General features: G+C 52.5%; 1 protein-coding gene across 8 annotated transcripts in view; it reads right to left on the reverse strand.

The window, feature by feature from the left end:
• Window positions 1–19,172, reverse strand: part of ARHGAP26 (Rho GTPase activating protein 26) — a 132,135-nt gene that overhangs the window by 80,448 nt on the left and 32,515 nt on the right. For all 8 annotated transcript variants that reach the window (XR_013939343.1, XM_080555341.1, XM_080555339.1 and 5 more), the window contains exon 11: window positions 14,884–14,962. Coding sequence is in view for 7 of the 8 variants with exons in the window: in XM_080555341.1 (XP_080411467.1) it covers window positions 14,884–14,962 (79 nt within the window). In the remaining variant the exon portion in view is untranslated. The remainder of the gene's footprint in view (window positions 1–14,883; window positions 14,963–19,172) is intronic.

Consider the following 19,172-nt stretch of genomic DNA (forward strand, 5'->3'; position numbering starts at 1 on the left):
TGCCACGCGCCAGCCGGGGGGCAGCAGGCACTTGCAGGCTCCGTGACCCAGGGAGCGCCCCCCTGCAGCCACAAATCCTACAGATCGGCTCGAAACCAGGGTACGGGCACAGACTGACCCCACCGTGCTAGATCCACCCCTCCTGCGGGGTTTCCCAAGGAGCACCTTCCCTCTCCTGCTCCCAGGGGCCCAGCTACGTAGCGGAGGACAAAGTGAAGATTTTGTTTGCAGGAGAGAAGCCCATCGTCCCACATCTGGAAACTGGGGGATGAACCAGCAGCAAACGCAGCCAGTCAGCAAGTGAGCTTTCCTCCAGGAGCAGCGTTTGTATCAAGAAAATAAAAATAAGCGAAAAGAGGGAAGGAAATACGCAGCAGGCTCCTCCGCCAGCAGCGCAGCCTCGCAGCCCTGGCCACGACGCCAGCTTTCTCTAATAACGCTTCTCTCCAGCTCCGCTTCCACCCCCGAGGAGCTGCTGAAGGAGCAGGCAGAGCTCCGCTAACTCCAGCTCACCAGAGGCTCGCAGAGCGCACGGCCCTCCCTGGGGACCCCGCTGGGGCTCGGAGCCCGGCCCCGTGCCCAGGCTGACCGCAGCAGCCCACACCCGCAGCTGCGTGCAGCAAAGGGCGGCTGGGACCCCACAGCTTCGTCTGCCGCCTGCGGCAGGTCACTGTCCCCGAGGCCCCGGCTGTCAGCGTCCTGCTCTGCCCAGGGCTGCGGCCCCGGCCCAGCCACCTGCCCTCGCTGAGCGTGCACCAGCTCCTGTGCTTGGGACATCAAGCGTTTTCCGTTTTTCTGGGTCCACGCAGGTTTCAGCCCCTTGCTCTGGCACCTGACGCGCTTCCCAGCACGGCTTCGTCGTCCGCTGTCCTTCTCCCGACGGCTTCCTCTGCTGCCCAGGCCCCAAGCACGGTCACGCAGCTCCGAGTTACGGCACGCAGCCCATCAGCGGCAGAAGAAAATGTGTCTGCCTGCATATTCGTTCTTCCAGTTTGGTTAAATGAAACCATAGAGATGTTATTAATCATCAGAGACTGTTCTTTAAAAAAAAGAGAGAGGACAGACAAGGAAACGCAGTATGCTTATGCCATTAACTGCAAAGTATGCACACGGCATAAAGGAAATTTCACACAGAGGTCAGCTGTGCAACCATAAAACAAGAAGGTACCGTCGTCCTACACCCATCTTGCTAAGGACAAACCTTTTAGCCGCCGCCAGTGCGGTAATGCACTGACACCACGCTACAACATCAAAGTTGTAACCGAGCCCCAATTCTGTAACGTCCTTTCCTTTTCCTAGACAATCATTAGATTTTATAAAAAACCTTTTGCTATACCAAAAAACATTTGCTCGGAGGTGAAGGGCCGATGCGCCGCGTATCGCGTGTGGGAATACTTAGTTATAAAACTCACAGAACTGGGGCTAGTGACTAACTTGGAGACAAATCCCTACCCTGCGGCGCTTCGCTCGCTTTAAAAGTCATTCTCTTGCTAATTATTCCCATTTGATCATATCATCAGAGCCAAACTATCTTTACCAGGAAGTTTCAGAGGTGATGTTAATAGAAAAAATATTTATTAGGTTAATACAGAATTTGCTTGAAGCCTTGAATTTAGTCTTCTAAATTCATACTGTAGATGGTCAAATATCTCGAACAAAATCGGATTGTATCTTTCTTAGTGGAAGCTACTGCTTGCTTAATTTCGGCAGAGTCATGGCTATTTGGAGGCTTAAACAAGGCCTCCCTAAGCCACCTTTCCGACGTAATTTTGAAAAATTCTGAGACTGACCTGTAAGTAAAGCAGAGGCTTTTAGGTTCTATGAACCTAATTCTCCAGTTTTTACAACCTGATCCTAAAAAAAGGCACACGTGAGCATGCAAAGAGCCAACAGCTAACAACTGACTGCCTGGAGGTTGTTTAGGGTGAAACGACATTGTGGGTAAAGAAAAGGAGAAAAAGAAGTAAACGGGGTTTGGAAGGGGAACTAAGAACAGGAGATGTTAAGTAATTTTATGTTTATTTCCTCATTTCAGATTTCACACTGGTTTGGCCATGATGTCTATTAACCTCCGTGATAAATTAACTATGCTTTCATATGGCAATTGCATGTTTGCACACATCCTTTCTATAAAACAACTCCATTCCATACACAAAATGGGTCTTTACTTAAAATTCAAACTGGCCCAACCAAAGCTGTAACACTTAAGAGGCTGCACGGTGTTCGGGCACAGTTCTGCAAATCTGTCAGGTTCAAATACTGGAGCAAGATTCTGCCTAAATGGCTGAAAACCAGGTGAAAGAACTGTCTAGCTTCTCAGAGGCGGGAGGTAGATGAAATTTATAGAAATCCTTAACCAACAGTAATGTCAGCTGCCCTGTTTTGCAGCCACAGACAGAGGGATCTCCACTTGAGAAGGAAACCATCATTTCAGTTACCTAGACCATGTCCTGGCCTGGAAGATGTCTCCTTACACTCCTTTTAGAATCATAGAATATCCCGAGTTGGAAGGGACCCGTAAGGATCATCAACTCCAACTCCTGGACTAGTACTGGCACCTACTCTTCAACCTAGACTTTGTATTTAGACTAAAACTTACTGTCAAAATTGGCCAGTCCTGCCAGATTTCCTTGGTCTCCCTGGAGGAGCGCAGTGTTTGCAAAGCCATGAGCAATAGAAGGAAATGCTGCAATGTTATGCAATTTCCTTGTGATTCATATTCAGAAATCCTCAAAACAACCATGAACGAGTTTTTCAACTTTGAGTTCAGAAGACGAAGAGGCCAAAAATGTATAAATAGAAGTCATTATGTTCCCTCAGAATTGGTAGTCCAGCTGGCTTGCCAGCCACCCAAGGACAGGTTTTGAAGACACGGACAGGAGAACCGCAGACATTTTTTGAATCTTTTAATAAATGATCAGGGGAAATAGTTGGAAAAAAACAGCATACAGGCTGGAGTCCAGCTCGGATTTACTCAGACAAGACCTAGGTCAAAGTACATGGTGTAGACATTAGGACGGCGCAGGGTGGTGCCTGCAGTCCCCCAAGCCACGAAGCAGCCGCTGCACCAGGGGTTGCTCAGCCCCACAGTGGGAACCTGGTGCTGGAACTCCTGCCCACCCCTTTGTCCACCCGTTCAATGGCCCTGCAATAGAGTGCTCCGACGATCTGCTTGGAAGTCTTTCCTCCTAGCCTCTTACTCGGACGCTAATGAAGCACCTGATCGCTTTCCCACAGGCCAGACCCTAAGGTCTTCATCCTCTTGAGAGCATAATGGAAACTGAAGTGCATCAAGCTCAGCCCTAGAGAATTTATTCCAAATCATTCACAAAGAGCTGAAAGCCTGAGGAGCAGCAACCATTGAGGAAAAGGCTTATGAAAATGCCTGGACAAAAAAGCCTCTGGGATGTTGCACAGTGCTCAGGCGCTCTCAGGAAAAGACCAGAGAAGACCAACTCCAGCGTTCCCTTAAAGCTGTGGTAGCACACAAAGCCCTCCTCTGACGAACTATAGTGGAGACGCTATAGGTTACAAACTGGTTTTACACGGAGATCTTGGGTAACTCAAAATGATTTCAAGAGAGTAAAACCTCTGAGAATTATTTAGCACATATTCAGCTTAGAAGATAAGGCATTACTTTCTTTTTACTGTTTTTGTTGCCAAATACTCCATTATTTCACAGCAACTCAAGAGAAAAAGAAAGCGATAAAATAGCATTTTCAAGCCTAATTTTAGTATAATGAGGATGGCACATTTTCCCTGACTGCGAACAGCATGAGTTATCTACTCACGTCCTCCAACTGCTGTCGGACGCAAGCAGTTTCATGGACTTCTGAGACAGGCCAGTCTGTGGGGCTGTCCATTTCTTCTGGCCAGGCACGTTATTGCTCGCTTTTACGCTCACGTGCCTAGTATTGCATTTCTGTCCCGTCTTCTCCATCTTACTGCTAAGACCAGCCTTCATGAGGACGGGCAGCCTACAGTCCACTCTCCTGTCTCCCACAGCGGGCTCAGGATTGCCCAGAGCTGGGTCAGAGCCCCCAGGCACCCGGGGCTCCCTTCAGGGGACAGTTCGGCCGTGCCTGGGGGGGGAAGATTCCTCGTACCCGACTCCCGCAATAGCAGGTAATGGGGGAAAAGGAAGGAAGAGAGAGAGAAAAAAGCAGGATCAGCGCAGGCCCACGCCACGCCAGGCAGGATCCTCCGCACCTGACACCCGAGCGAGCTTGGCACGCTGCAGAGGAGCTGCTATGTTGGGACACAGCCCGGCAGCACGATGCCAGCAGAGCACAGAGCAGGAAGGCTCATGTACAAAAAAGCATATTTCCTTGTTAAAAGCAGGACACCTGGCAACCTTGATGAAATCAGCCCTTGTTTCTGGCTCTGCCTTATCAACCCTGTTCTATTTTTGTCCGAGAGCCAGGTTTTCATACTACAAGCAGGATTTTCAGAGCTAGACTACACTGTGTTGTGGCTAGAAATAACCTTCCTTGCTCTCTGCGCCAGAACGATATAGATAGGAGTCAGATCTCTCCCAGCCCACATCACTGCAAACCTCTATGCAGGGGGAAGGGAGGGAAAAAATACGCCTTGCTTCCAAACTGGAAGACTTGGCAGGGCAGCAGAAACCTGCTGCGAAATGCTGGTTTATGTCATTCAAACGAGGGCTGTTCACTTGGAAGAGGGTGGCCTAGGGTCCCTGGCAGCTCCTTCCTTCCTTCCTTCCTTCCCTCCCAACCTACTGTTCGACGCTGAACTAACGCGTTGCAGTCAGAGCTACCGCCCCACCGCGCTTCCCTTCGCCCTCCCCCTCCCTTCTCCCAGCACAAATCTCAGCTCAGAGCTCACACCGATGCCTGAGTTTGATTAAAAGCAAAAAAAAAAAAAAAAAACATCTATCAAAGTGAAGCATCTGGGGGCCCGAATCCTCTACGCGGGTCTTGCTCTTGCGCGTCTCCGCGCTGAACTAGGCGATGGTTCTAATTAAAAACAAGCCCACGTTTTATTACAAGTGCAGGCATTCCCAAGAGCCTCCAAAGCCGAAGCCGACCGGGCTACCCGCCAGCCATCTGGACTGCTTAGCTCAGCTCCGTTATATAACCCGCCGTGTTTGTCACCTCAGGAAAAAATCACCTGGGTCAGCCAAGGAAAAAAAACTACCTGGGTCGCACCGCCAGCCTTCCGTGTCTGCAGGTTAAAAGGAAACGGAGCAGCAGATAGTTTGGAAATTAAACAAACAAAAAACAAAAAAAGAGGGGAGGGGAGGTGGAAGCACCAGGGCACAAAGCACGGCAGCTATACAGTAGCCTCTAGAACAATGTAACTAAAGGTCAACCGGTTTAGAAAAATACATTTTTGGAATAACTGAGGCGCTTAAAGCTTCACAGTGTTTTTAAGCAAGTCCAGCGGGGCAGATATATTCAGATCGCTCAAGTGACTGATTAAAAGTGAAAATTTCTGCTAGCTTAACAGCTTCCCGTAAGTTTTCTAGGATGCTTGAGCAACAACTTGCACATCCTCCTCCGCCAGCTCTCTGTGCTGGAGCCCAGCCAGCTTCTCGCGCTCCCTCCCTCCTGCGAGCACACCCGCCCTCCCTCCTCCCAACGTCTACCGATGGACCAGGAGTCTGAGCACACCCAAACCAGCCTGATTTTAAATGACAGTGTCACCTCTGTTTTTAAAACAACTGTAACACAGACGTGCCTCGCATGCCTGCCCTGTGAAAAGAGGCTCTTCGCTGCCCAGTTGTTCCGAACAACGGCTGGCGGGTTGGGTTGGTGCCACGGCTGTAGCATCTTTGTGGCGAGGCCACTTCTAACCCCGCGCTCACGCCGCCGCTGGTGCAGGCGGCTGGGCTGCCCGTGGGGCCGGGTATGCCTCAGCACTGACCACCACCGTGCTGCGGGGTCTGCCCGGGACAGCAAAGCCAGGACAGCACGGGAGAGGGGCCCGGAGTACGGAAATCAGATGATTGAACTGTTCCCAGTTTTGAAGGGCAGGCTTTCTTCTGAGGCTGCGGCTAGAAGAAGGAGAAAGCCTCGGTCACAGACCACACCGGGACAGCAGCATGACAGTAGGCCACTATTTAAAGAGGGCAAGGACCTTTAAAAGCAGGCAGTAAAGAAAGTGGTTAATTTTACACCTGACTGCATAATGAATCACCTATTTTAATTTTTAATTTAGTGTAGAAAAAAAAAATACTCCAATGGTCCATTAAAATTGGCAGAGAAGTTTGTTCTACTAACATGGAGCTATTCTCTGAACTTCTAGATGATTCCTGAATCCTCTGCTCAAACACTCCTAAACGGAGGTGACACAAGAGGAGAGGGAAAAGGAAGGAGAACATTTTCTCTTTAGCATTTCATTCCTACTGAGTGCTCTGTGCCCCCCCGCAGAGGCTGCCAGCAACAGGGCAGATGCAGCCTAAGGGTGGGCAGCTGGGTTCAATCAAAGCCGTGTAACAAAATCACTCGATGCCACCACCCAGCAACCACTTCTGAAGCTCTCCCCCCTGTGCGGGCGCAGGCTCATGAACACGTTCACACACGTCAGCTGATCTGTCCTGCTCACACACACACCGCTTGTCGCCAGCACGCAGCAATTCAAGTTCGATTAGCCACCTTTCCCCGGGGACTCTGCAAACTCAAATTACCTCCCGCCACCGTGCTCACCTCCCGGCCTGAACCAAAAGGAAAGAGAAACACATTGTGCTGCAGCGGACTCCGTGGGTATCCCACACAAAACAAACGTTTGTACAGGGTCCTGTGACCAGACCTTCGCTCACATCCCAGCCCTCACGTCCCATACCCTCCGTGGGTACCAGCAGTGGCCAAAGCTGCCCCAGCAGAACCAACACCGTCAGCTGCTCCCAAAGGGAGACCAAAACCCAGCTCACGTCAAAGGAGCAGCCATCCCACTCCCCAAGTAAAGCCAAACTTTTGTAGCCTATTTTGTGCAGTAAGACCGCAGCGAGAAGTGCCATGGTGAAGCTGGATACGGCAAAGAGTGCATTAACAAAATGATGAGGCATTCGCTCACAGCGATGACAAACAGAAACAGGAGCTGCTGTTCTGCTCCTGGACTTCCCAACAACAGTGCTAGAAGAAGAAGAGGTCACAAACTTTCCAGAAGTGGGTGTGATAGCAGTTTTTCTTTTATAAACAAGTCTTTTATCTTTTTAAGATGATCTAGAATGTTTCTCTCGGTATTTTTCCTCTTTATGACCCAGTCAGCTTTTTAAGGAAAGGACAAAAAACTGACATCTTGAAGCAGCAGTGATTCTGACTCAGAAAGCTATCAAACACTGGAGCAGCATTTGTTGGAACCATACCTAAAAGCCTGAAGTCAAGCCTTAAGACCTCACTGGCTTAAGTGCTTTAGAAACAAAATAAAAGCTTATAATCCTAATGTAAAGTTATTACCCATAGGCTTAAAACAGGTTACAAAACAGGAGAGGGAGAACAAGGGAGCTGTGGTCAAAGTCCACGTGATACAAGAACTAACATGGAACGTGATAAATTATCATTGAGCTTGAAAGCTCAGGCTGATTCCCTGAGGATCCTTTTCTGCCACCCTGTCCCCAAAAACGATGAAGGACAAAGGACAAGCAGACTTTTTCTTGGCCAAAATCCTTTGTCGTGGGACGCAGAGAAGCCAAGCAGGCACTCTGCTGGGCCAGGTTCCGCTGGCAGGCGGGGGACCCACCAGCGTGCCCCCAGGCACCCGCTGGAGCTGCCCACACATTGCACACCTCCACCAAGACAAAGATGCTGCTGCCAGAGGCACTTCAGATGCCCCCAGGCAGCGCACAAGCACAGGCAGCCTTGGTTCAGGGAAAGTTCACTGGGTTGTCTGGGTCGGGGGGCAGGTTAGAGGCAAAGAGAAAAAGCAAACAATAGAAACTTATAGACGGAAAGAGGGCGGTGGGGAAAGATGTCCCATTCAGCAAAGACAGAGAGATGGAGAATCAGCAAGTGGAATGAGGCAGGTCACAGAAAATGGAACAGAAAGAAAGAATTTGCCATAAACAAACAAACCCGGAGAGGACGAAGGCCATGAAAAAGCTGCAAGATAAAACATATGCTAATAACCATCCTTCTCTGGAAGGCCTGCGGAAACACTTTTGTCAGACCAGCATGAAAAAGACTGCAAGGAAAAAGCTGAAAAGATAAACACGGACCAAGCCCTTGAGCATCAAAGGAGTAAACGTGATGCTCGCTCCCAGCATCTCACCCGCATACAAAGAGGCTCTCCCATGCAAAGAGAAAACAGCTGAAGACCATCACACCTGTAGTCAAAGATACTCTGGATGAAGATTTTTCTACCATCTTTAATCATTAACTTCCTTCATTAACTACGAAACTGAGGTGCAATTTATGCCCAGCACACTCGAAGAAAAACACCACTGATGTTTATCAACAACCAGAGCGATCAGTCCCCAAGTCCTGCCCGAGTCCGATGCAGCAGCAGTTGTAAATACTGCACCCTAGGTGGAAACCCTGGCCCCCACCTCAGTCACAGATGGTTTTTCAAACATTGCTGGAAACGGATACAGAGCTAATGAGCACAGTACCCAAACTGAGAGAGACGAGGCAAGTGACCTCCAAGGAGTCGGAGATGAAATGAATTAAAATGATAGAGCAGATTTGCAGCTTCCAGCTAGTTATGATGGAATACAAGAAGGTTGGGAATTCACGCGGTTGGTAGGTATCCAGCCGTCCCTCCGTGGTGTCTTGGGGGTTGCAACCGAAGTCCTTCAAGTTAATTTATGTTTTGAATGAGCCAAAACGACAGGAATGCCGAGGTTGAAAGCACTGGATTGAGTTCAAAAGACATCATTTCCACTGGGAAATTAATCTCTCACCATTTTGCATAATTAGACAAGGAAAATGAAAAACAATTTCAGAAAGAATTCCCAGAAGCAATATCTGAGGTGGAGGCGGGAGAGGGTGCTGTGTATTGGGCAGGAACGCAAGGCTGGGCTTTGTTGTTACACTGGGGTTTGCTATAAAAACACCACGTTACGTTTCCAGAGCAGAAATACTGAACAAGCCCCAGTGCCGCCGAGCAGCTGTCGGACAGGGAGCGTGGCCGAGGGGCTGGGACCACAGAATCCCCAGGGGCAGGGCCGCTGCAGACGCCTCTCCCAGCGCCGTGCCGGCGGGCACACCGGACCACAAGAGATCCCGGTGGGGTTGAACACGGCTGCCCAGCAGCCCCGCTGCCCGTTACCGCTTATTTCCCTGCTGTTACTCCCACCAAACCAAATCAACCACCACGGCGGGCTGGCCCTGAGGAGGGCGCGGGCCCCGCCATGGCAGGCTGCCCGGCCCCCCGCCGCAGGCCCCCTGGCACAGCCTCGGCCCGCAGGCCTGGGCCCCCCCGGACACCCAGGGCCAGGAGATGGCAGCCATGGTCACCACGGCAACCCAAGCAGGCCTGCATGCGATGGAGGCGGCGGAGGGGAAGGACCCTCGGTGCTGGGGGGGAGCAAGCAACAGCAGGCCGTGCACGTTTTGAAGGTCTGAGCTCAGCCCGCTCTGCTCAGCGCAACCGAACGCTGCCTGCCCCCAAAACTATCAGCTGCTTCTCTCAGGTGAGCAGCAGAGGAAGAACAGAGCGACGGGAGAGGGAGGAGTTTTTTTAATTTGGGGCCGTGCCAAGCTCTGGGGACAAAACCGGGAAGCGATTGTTTTCCCTGCCCCACGCAGCGCGAACTGCCCTGCCCGAGTGCCGGGGCGCAGGACCAGGGCGGCCCGTTCTGGGCTCCCCCAGCCCCGCAGCCCCCCACCCACACGGGCCGCCCTTGCTCTGGCGGGGCACAAGTGCAATGAGCGGGCTGGTCTCAGCTTGCCATCTAGTGGAGGGCGCCCGCACGGCGTCCCCACGCCCGCCCTGCTCCATTTTGTGCCGTCCCCACGCTCGCAGCACTGGAGGATGTTCGAAGAAAGGTGACACTGAATGCCCGAGCGCTGACCTGGGCAAGGTGCAACACCAGCTGGCCACCAGGCTTTCAGGGGCACCGGGGGGGGGCACAGCCACCAGGAAGCGGTCAGGAGCCCCATAGGGTGCCGCAGAAAGGGAATCAAGTCCTTCGTGACCCCCCTAACGTGTCTGCTCGCCCTGCGCTGCCACTGACTGCAAGCCCGCAGCACCCGGCAGCATCAGACCCTGCCGAGGGAAGGCTCGGGGGGCTCATGTGGGATCGCAGCTCAGACGTACCAATCTCACCTGCACCTTATTTCATTAGGCTAATAAGCTACAGGCACATCACAAACTCCGAGCGATGACCTACACATGGGAGACAGGTTTCAGCTGAAGGTTAAAGTGTTTGGCCTGGGCTCAAATGGAGGAAGAGAAACTCAGGACGAGACAAATAACATGTGGTGCTGAAGTGGTGACCAGGAGTGGGCACAGGGTGCTCCTTACCCAACCAAAGGATCGGCACATCTACATGAAAGAGAGCTATTGGCAAAGGGCTGCCAGTGTCCACAGACCTTCGGCACCTAGGGAAGGCCTTAAGAGAGTTTTAGTGTCTCTGCAATATCTCAAATGTCATTTAAGAGAGCCTTTGTGGATCTTGCCCTCTGGGCTTTCATTAATTCAGCAGTAACCACTTCTGAACTTCCTGAGTTCCCAGCGCTGACAAACAGCATCGCAACTCCAGCCGGGCCCAGCCCCTGTTTGGGAACATGAATGTGGCGTCTCAGCACCCAGCAGAAAACACAGACACCACAGCTATTATCGACGTGTCCCCATGGCTCAGCAGCTACACGCAGCTCGATGGCCCCGCAGCGTGGTGTCCTCACACAAAGCAGCAGCCAGGACTGCACCTGGGTGAGCGGGGAACCAAGAGATGATTTCTGGGCCCCAGAGCAGTGAGGTCCTGGAACAGCCTTCCAGAACGGGAGCAAAAATCTTACTTGCTTTCTGGAGGATGGAGACTCACGGCACAAGGACCAAGTCAAGTGAGTGCCAAGAGGAACAGGGCCCTTCCACTGCAACGGGTCCAACTTCGGGCAGGTCCCCGGACCAAACCCACCAGCCTCAGCAGTGCTGCCTTGCTATTGAGTTACCAGCCTTTAGCCTCCCAAAGCATGCAAGGGATTTGTACTTTGTGCCTGCCTTTGCAAATGTGCAGAATATATAACAGAACTGAAGTGAAGCTGAGGGGAGCAGAGAAGGAAAGGAGAAAGCCCTGTTTGCGTGTCACCACTGCAGAGTGCTCACCAGCTCCCTGTGAGGGCACGAGACCCGAGCTGGAACCAGCTGCCGGTCCCCAGCTGATGGTGCCCTCGGCTTTACAGCACAAACAAAACCAACTCCTAGATGAAAAGCTCGCTGCATTTTTATACACTTGTATTGTTTCAAAGAACCAAAAGCAAAACAAAACAAATCAAGCAAAGGGCAGCACGATGCAAGCAGCAGAACAGCACTGCTCAGATCCCATCCACATCTTATTTCCTCTGACAGGATCACAGGATGTTGCATTTGCCTTTTAACACTATCTTTTCCATCACCACGCAAGGCTATGGACGATGTATTAATCCAGCTCAAGACACATGTAATTTAACATGTTTCATATCCTCAATCCTCTGCTCACCCTTACATTGCTAGGCTGACTTTCCTGAAGAAATACTTTTGTGTCCCAAACACTTCCAAAACCAGTACACCACTTCTGCCTGCATGGATGTGAGAACGATTTCTAAGATTACAAACCTGCTTGGAAGGTAATAGCAGGAACTGCTGACACCAGCATCAGTTTTGGCTGGCATGCTCACTGCAGACTTGGCAAGCAAAGCCACAACCTTACTAAAATGCTTATCTTGTTCGGTTCTTTGACAGAAAGCAAACAGCCTAATTTGCGTCTCTGTTAATCCTACAGCCTACCACAGTCACCAGTATGAGCCAACACAGCTTTTATTCTTGACTCAGTCCCCAGTCAAGTTTCAGAATCACTCTGGCCTACACCATATTCATTCGCAAACTGCATCACCAAAGGAAAAAAAACCAACACATAGGAAATTCATCCTGAATATCTTAATGAAAATGAATGCAATCGCTGTTACGTAGTTAACATTTTCTCCTATTTCCAGCCTCTGTATCATAAAAGAAAACCCAAAGTCAACACAGGGTTTTCAGCCAAATTAATTGCAAGTGGTAAGAGTTAACAGACTGATGATAGCTATCTGGAGACTGCTCTGACTGTAAGATACATAATAAATCTTTTCAAGTTGTGACAAATGTCTTGGCTAATGTAGCCCACATTCTATGTTTAGATTTTACTAAAATGTAATACAACATTTGGTTTTAGTTTTTTAATTATAATTAAGAAACAAACTCCACTGCACTTTAATCTCTCCACAGCCCGAATTTGCACATGGAATTACCGTCTCCGCCGTGCCAATCTTTCCCACACTCAATATTCAAATCAAAGGAAACCAGACGTTCTTTCCAGTAGGGGTGTTTTTGGTTACAAAATTATAGTCAAAGCATAGAATGGATGCTTCTAGGAGTCCAAACATTAAATCCTTGTCTCTTGCTCAAGGAAATCTCCGCAGAGTAGGTAACATCCCACACCCTCACGTTGCAAGATAAGAACTCAAACAAAACAGACCAACAGGTCCACTTTTGAGAGATCGAAGAGGATAACTGAGGACAAGGAGCTACCTCGTCTGTCAACACACACCGTCTTCATCAGTAAAATGCCTCTTGCATCCATTTCCATACAGGCTTCATTCCCATGGCTCCCGCGCCACACCTGGAAGGCCGGGTTTAAGCGCCACTAGCACTGAAGTGCCACGAGGTATTGCGTTAATGCGCAGCATTAATGAGTAGCAACACTGCTTGACGCGCTGGATGAGCAAGCTGCTCGAAGCTGATGGGCATGATAGGGAAGAATAGAAATGTGCAGGTGGCAGCATGAAGACCTCTGTTTTTTGAATGAGTTCATGTAATCAGATTCTGGAACAGGATCATCCAGGCAGTCCTGCATCTGTTACTCCATAGCCCCTTTCGCATGTAAAGCGCTTTACAAACGCTCAAAATCTCTGGCTGCACTTCTGCAACCCGATCCCACCAGACTGGCTCTGCTATTGTGCCAAACCCTGATAACATCAGCAGGTCAAAATGCAACTGGATGATTGTATTCGTGCAGCTCCAGCTGGAGGTGGCCAAGTTTCACATCCCTGCAACTACATTCTGCAGCGGAGGTGAGGCAGAGGGAAGTAGGTGAGCAGGCTAAAAGAGGACAAGGCTCGACGCCAGTTATGAGCAATTATGCACATTTTGTTAGTGAAAGAACAGACAATACTACCCTGCCTCTGGGTGCCTGCCACCACAGACCCGAAGTAGGGGTTAATTTAGGAGGGGACAAGACAGTTTGCATGCTGGAGCTGGAGAGGCTGGTGTGCCTTACAGAGGATTGCCTTCCCACTGCAGCTGCCGCAGGACAGGGACGCTGGAGTTAATAGCCAAGGCGGAGGAGCAGGCTGGCTCTCCCAGGCAAGGCTGAATGACAGAAAAAGACAGCAGGGGTTGTCCTGGGCATGCACTGCATGTTCTGTCTCTTTTGCTTCTGTGCCTGTGTCTCCCACAATACCGGTTCTTGGAAGCGGTATGTATGCAGGTGTACATGTGCAATTTTGTCCTAGAAATGTTGTTTCACTCAGGGGAGTGGCAGAGAGGTGTGATCACCATCAGCGGTAGGTCCAAGCTCCACAGCCCATGCCCTGTTAGGAAGCGAGGTTTATTCAGCGTGGAGAAGGGGTTTATCCGGCTTTGTGGGGACCCGACAGCAGCCGCCTTACGAGGAAGGCATCAGAAGGACAGAGACAGGCTCCCCGGGGCAGCGCGAGGTGGGAGGACAACAGACAGGAGGTGTAAACTGAAATTGCAGACGGGGTATCAGGAGGAACTCTCCTCCAGGGGGGTGGTCAGGCAGCAGAGCTGGGGCCCCGGAGGGCTGTGCCAAAGATCTCCTTCCTCGGGAGTTTTCAGCTCCCCGCTGGATAATGCCCCAAGTAATCTGCTTACAGCAGGAGGCTGGACTAGACACCTCCCAAGGTCTCATCCCACCCGAATTACCCAATGAGTCCCCGATTCCAAGCTAAGGCCTGACCGTAATCCACGCTGAAATGCACCACTGGAGACACACGGCAGCACCCTCAGACACACAGCGATGTCTGAATCGCCGCGGGTGTTTCAAGAGCAAGCCTGGCACGTGCCTGCCTCACTCACCAGTCAGCCCGTGTGTGTCCACGTGGGTTTAACGAACACTTTTTTGTGACAAACCAAGGACCTTTTCCTGAATTGCGGGGAGGCTCAGGCTCAAATCAGCACCAGTCTGTGGCCGTGGGGCTGTGCTGGAATCTCTCCCAGAGATGAGGCAGCCTGCACAGCTTTGGCATGGCAGAAGCAAGCGCAGCGACGAGGACGGTATCACTGAGAACTGGGAACGGGCTACACCCCTCCTCTCACACTAAATCTGCAGTTCTCTGCAAGACCTAGAAACGCCTGCCAGATGAGTTGCAGGACTCAAAAATCCCTGGAAATCTACAGCGTATTTTCTTCCACTGCTCTTTTTGCCATGTTTTCCTTTCAGCATAGCACAGCAGCGTGTTTGTGCTGGCCAAGCCTACCCTCCTCCCTTCCACCACACCTTCAAGCAATCCAAGCACAGGAGATACAGTATTACCTCAAATATTTAACCAAAGGATTAAACTATTCTCTTGGCAGGAGGCGTGCGCTGCCCCACGGATACAGCTCTCGCGCCGGCTGGCAGGCGCTGCGTGACTGCTAGCTCCGCGGCAAACAAGCTGCCCCGGGCTACAAAACGCTCTCCGTGCTCTTCTCCAATGCTTTCTCACTAATATTTGCGCTCACCGGCTCCCGGCCATCCATTGCCTCCATCCAAAGCCTTCGGTCCTCTTCCGAAAGTGCCTGCATGGTGATGACGCCAGGCCTGCAGAGAGAAAGGGAACACCATAAATAAACTGCAGGATGGAAAATGAAGATGACCGAGATAAATTTTCCACGCGAGGGAGAGGGAAAGACGACAACCTTCCCCACCGAGCCCCAGCAGCACGGAGCTGATGGCAGCCTTACCCCTGCAGGGAAGTCCCTGCAGGTCCTAAGCAGGATCAAGAAAAGAGCAGAAGGCATCTCCAACAATCAGCACACATTTTCGGTGCTTTTAGAGCATAACAGCCACTCCATGACGCTAGACAATTTTGCATTTGGTTTTCCCCCAGACAGTTCACCTGCATTGGAGCTAAGCACATCCATGTAACGGCCAAGGCGAGGACGAGGAAGGCAACCGAGCAAGCAGGATGCCCCCACATCCCGTGTCCCACCATCACCCAAGCACGGGCTCGCAGGGGGACCTTCTGCTGCATGAGGAATTTCAACGAATTTATCCCTGAAATGCTCATGTGGTGTGACCATGCCATGTCCCTGACCCTGCCGGTGCTCCTGCGCTCCCGGCCCTGCTGCCCCCAGCCCTACAGACACAACAGCCCCCGAGCCGCGCTCTAAATTCAACCACCAAAACCCAGCTCTGTGATTATTTGTTTTAATGAGAAGGGGAAAGGAGAGGCCCGAGCGCCTGCACGCCAAGCCGGGGGAGCCTGCGAACAAAACCAGCCCGGCGCTCGCCTCGGGGCCAGCACCACCTCTGCCACTTGCGAGCGACCTTGGTCTGCCCTCCCCACACAAGGAGCTAGAGCTGACTTCTCTCGCCCTGTCCACCACGGTCACGGCTGACTTAACGCCGCCGTGTTTGTGCAGCTCCAGGAGCAGCGGGGGGTGTGCACGGCTGGCCACAACCAGCGCTGCGTTTGCGTGGCTCGCCCCCCAGGCTGACAGCACACGGCGTGTCACTTGGCTGCAAGCTCTCACGCTTTCAGTCCCCAGCACCCCAGCCCATCCCGCTGCCAGCAAACCCAGCCCCAAACGGCCCAGCTAGCCCCTCGCTAGCCGCCCGCACAGCGCCCTGGGGACCAGGCAGGGTCTCGGTGAGACGGCCAAGCTGGCAAACCAGTTGGGTTTTGTGTTCTGTTTGTTTGGGCTGGTTCCTCTGCTCCCTCCCGAGCTATTTTCAGATGCGTTGGCACAGCACGGCTGCTGTTTCTGCAGGAGGAGCGCGGACAGGAGCCTGGCAACACGGAGGACGCAGGCACGGCCGGCGAGCTGCGCGCAGCCAGCACGACCGGGAGCAGCTATCGGAGCCGACCCCACAGCAGCACTTGTCAGGTTTCATGCACGGACAGTGCTGCCGCAGAGAACTTCTGAGGCCGCAGCCTCCATCCCCGCAAGGCGCAGCCGCCCCGGCCACGCAGCAGAACGCCGGCTGGACCGCGGGGACACCAGGCTGCCCCGGCACGGGGGGTCAGGCACCGAGCCTCGGGGGCTGCCGACCACTAAATCCCAAAAAAATGGTAAGGCCTGGGAAGGGGGGGAATTTCTAACCTGCGCTTTCCAAAAGCGATTCAGCAGGAGGACGAGAGCAGCAGTACTGCTCTGCGAAAGCTGTTCAGCCCCTGATAAGAGCTGATCCTCCGTCAGAAGAGACAGCATTAACAGGGGCTGGCACAGCGGTGGTTTTGGCCCGTTCTCTATTGCTTCTGCGGTACGTACGGGCAAGGAGCAAAGAGTTAACGCTCCTCCCGTGCTGGGCTTCCTGACCGACCAGGCAGTTCGCTCGTGGCACCCAAAGGCAGCTAGTACGGCATCCCCAGCAGCAGCAGTGTGCTCAGGCTTGCAACAAGCCCAGGTCCAAGTAAACCAGACATAATGTGTTTGATCTCCGCTAATCCCATTGGTGAGTCAGTCAATACTCACCAGCTTAGTGGTTTGGAAGTTTACTCATTCTGAAGGGAAGAGGAAACCACTTAACCATCGCCCCGTTTGAGGAAGAAAGCGTTCAGCATCCAGCGCCGAGTATTTTCGACACGGGGAGCGAAGTTCCTCGCTGTGCACAGCCAGAGCGGCGCGGAGGAGCCGGCGGTGCCCACGGAGGTGCAGCGGTGCTGGCGACGGGCTGAGAGCAGCTCCTTTCAGAGCAGCTCCCTCCCCACGGCACGAGGCCAAGGCCAGGGCCACCGGGGTCTCAGCTGCACCCCCGGACAAGGCACAAGCCTGAGCTGGAGGCAGGCTGCTGCGCGTGGCACTGACAGCCCAGGCAGAAAGCCCTGGGTGGGCTCTACTGAGACGCGGGCAAGGGAAAGAGAGGGATTTCTGTCTCTCTGGCTGAGACATTAAAACAGAAGACATTTAAACCCTTCGCTTGAGTAAACTTGACACTGGCCTCTCAGAAAAGTGACAAGACTCCAGAAAGACAATACAGGTATCTCCTGTGCCAGGTTCCCTCCTGCACAGGACAAAGAAGTGATAACGTGGCGATGTTTGTTCTGCCTCTGAGCAGATAACAACTCCTTGGGCTTCACTTCAAAGTCAAACTTCTTTAGCAGCACGCAGGGAGGGGCTGTGAAACTGAATTAAAAATCCATTTACATTGCAAATAGCTCTGCATTTCCTCCCACAGCCTTCGTTTGCCAGGGCCTCCATTGCACCACTTTGCCGAGCAGAACCATCTTCGGGGCCGGGATGCAGCCAGAACGCGCCCCGCGCGCTGCGCCTCGCTCACTACTGACCTGCACCGTGCCCAGGGGTCCCACGTACCCACCGCTCGGGTACGCCGCCTGCAGCTGGAGCAGCATCCCACTGACTGCATCAGCACGCAGCTCTGATCGCCCGCAGCCGGCCCCGGGTTCAGGGGGTTCCTTCCAGACCCACTGTTCCCAAAGGTGTGCTCGATTCTGGGTATCCCATATCAAAATTCTGGGCATCTCGGCCATTCAGGGTAGCATCTGAGACAGCAAAGGCCCTGCTCTGACTTCCTCTCCCAAAAGATAAACAGAACTTATCCCTCTCTGTTAAAACACACGGATCTCTGAATTCTGGAGCTCTTCTACATTTCCCCTCCCAGCAGCCGCACACGCTGGAGGAGCTCCCTCCACCCCGGCGGGACCGCTCGCCGAAGGCAGACGGCGGCGTCCACACAGCGGGAATCCTTCATGGATGAAAACACACAAACACGAACTTTTGTGGCAAATGAGATAACGAACCTGCTGACTCATTACTGGAAGCTGCATCAGCCGTTTCAGCCGCCAGGCACCAAGAGGCCCTTTGCCTCCTTTTGGGATGCAAGGAGGGGACTGGGAAATTTTGTGACCAGTTTCTAAACTGAGTAACGCAGGAGCATGAGACCGGAGTAGAACATGGTAAACATTTTGCAAGACAGTATATTTTCGATATGCCACAATCTAAAAACTAAAAATATTTTTCCATGAGACCACACAGGAAATTTGAATTTTCTCAATATCTCTGCTTTTGAGAAAAACAGCCCGCGTTTAAGGAGCTATGACTAAGCGCGCAGAGAAAATGAGAAAGGCCCATTGCCTCCTCTTCTTCCAGAAACACAAACAAATAATGAAAGCAATAGAAACAGATAAGAACTTTCAACTCCTGCAGCAGCTTATCACACCAAGACAATCAAAGACGGCTGAAAGAAAAAACCCAAGCAGGGATTAATAACGGGGCCTGGAGGGCCGAGCACAACGCCGGGACCAGAAGTTTCCAGCCCCGCTCAGCGCGGAGCAGCGCACCCACGGGCAGCAGCCAGGTGCAGGCCCACAACGAAGCGTGGAAGGAGATGAGAAAAGCAGTAAGGAAGGGGGCTCCGCTCCTCAACTCAGGTCTCCCTGGGCTGTTTACAAGACAAGGCTTCCCCTCCCGGGACGTGCTCTCCCCGTGACCGTGGAGGAAGGCTCGCGGCACGGCTGCCGTGGGCGCTCTGCCGCAGGGGCACGGGGCTGCCGGGAGCGGCGGGGGAGCCCCCTGCGAACGGCTTTGTTGGAAAGGTCACTGGAAACGCGACACCGGCACGGAACAAGTACAGGTTGTATTGCACGTGCTGTGCGAAGCACTGCTGCCAGCCGCCGGCCTCTGCAAAGCCAGCCCGGCGCGGGGAGGCGTCGGGAGAGCCCGCCGGGCTGCGGGCAGGGCACGGAGAAACACGCGGACCCAGGCAGCGTGTGCCCAGAGCAGGGCCAACACGCCTACCTACCGAAAACCATCTGCTCGGTGGAAATGCCTGCAGCAGGTGCCTCGCA

This window comes from Anser brachyrhynchus (assembly GCF_964034855.1).
Source record: "Anser brachyrhynchus genome assembly, chromosome: 14".
In the NCBI taxonomy this organism is placed as follows: domain Eukaryota; kingdom Metazoa; phylum Chordata; class Aves; order Anseriformes; family Anatidae; genus Anser; species Anser brachyrhynchus.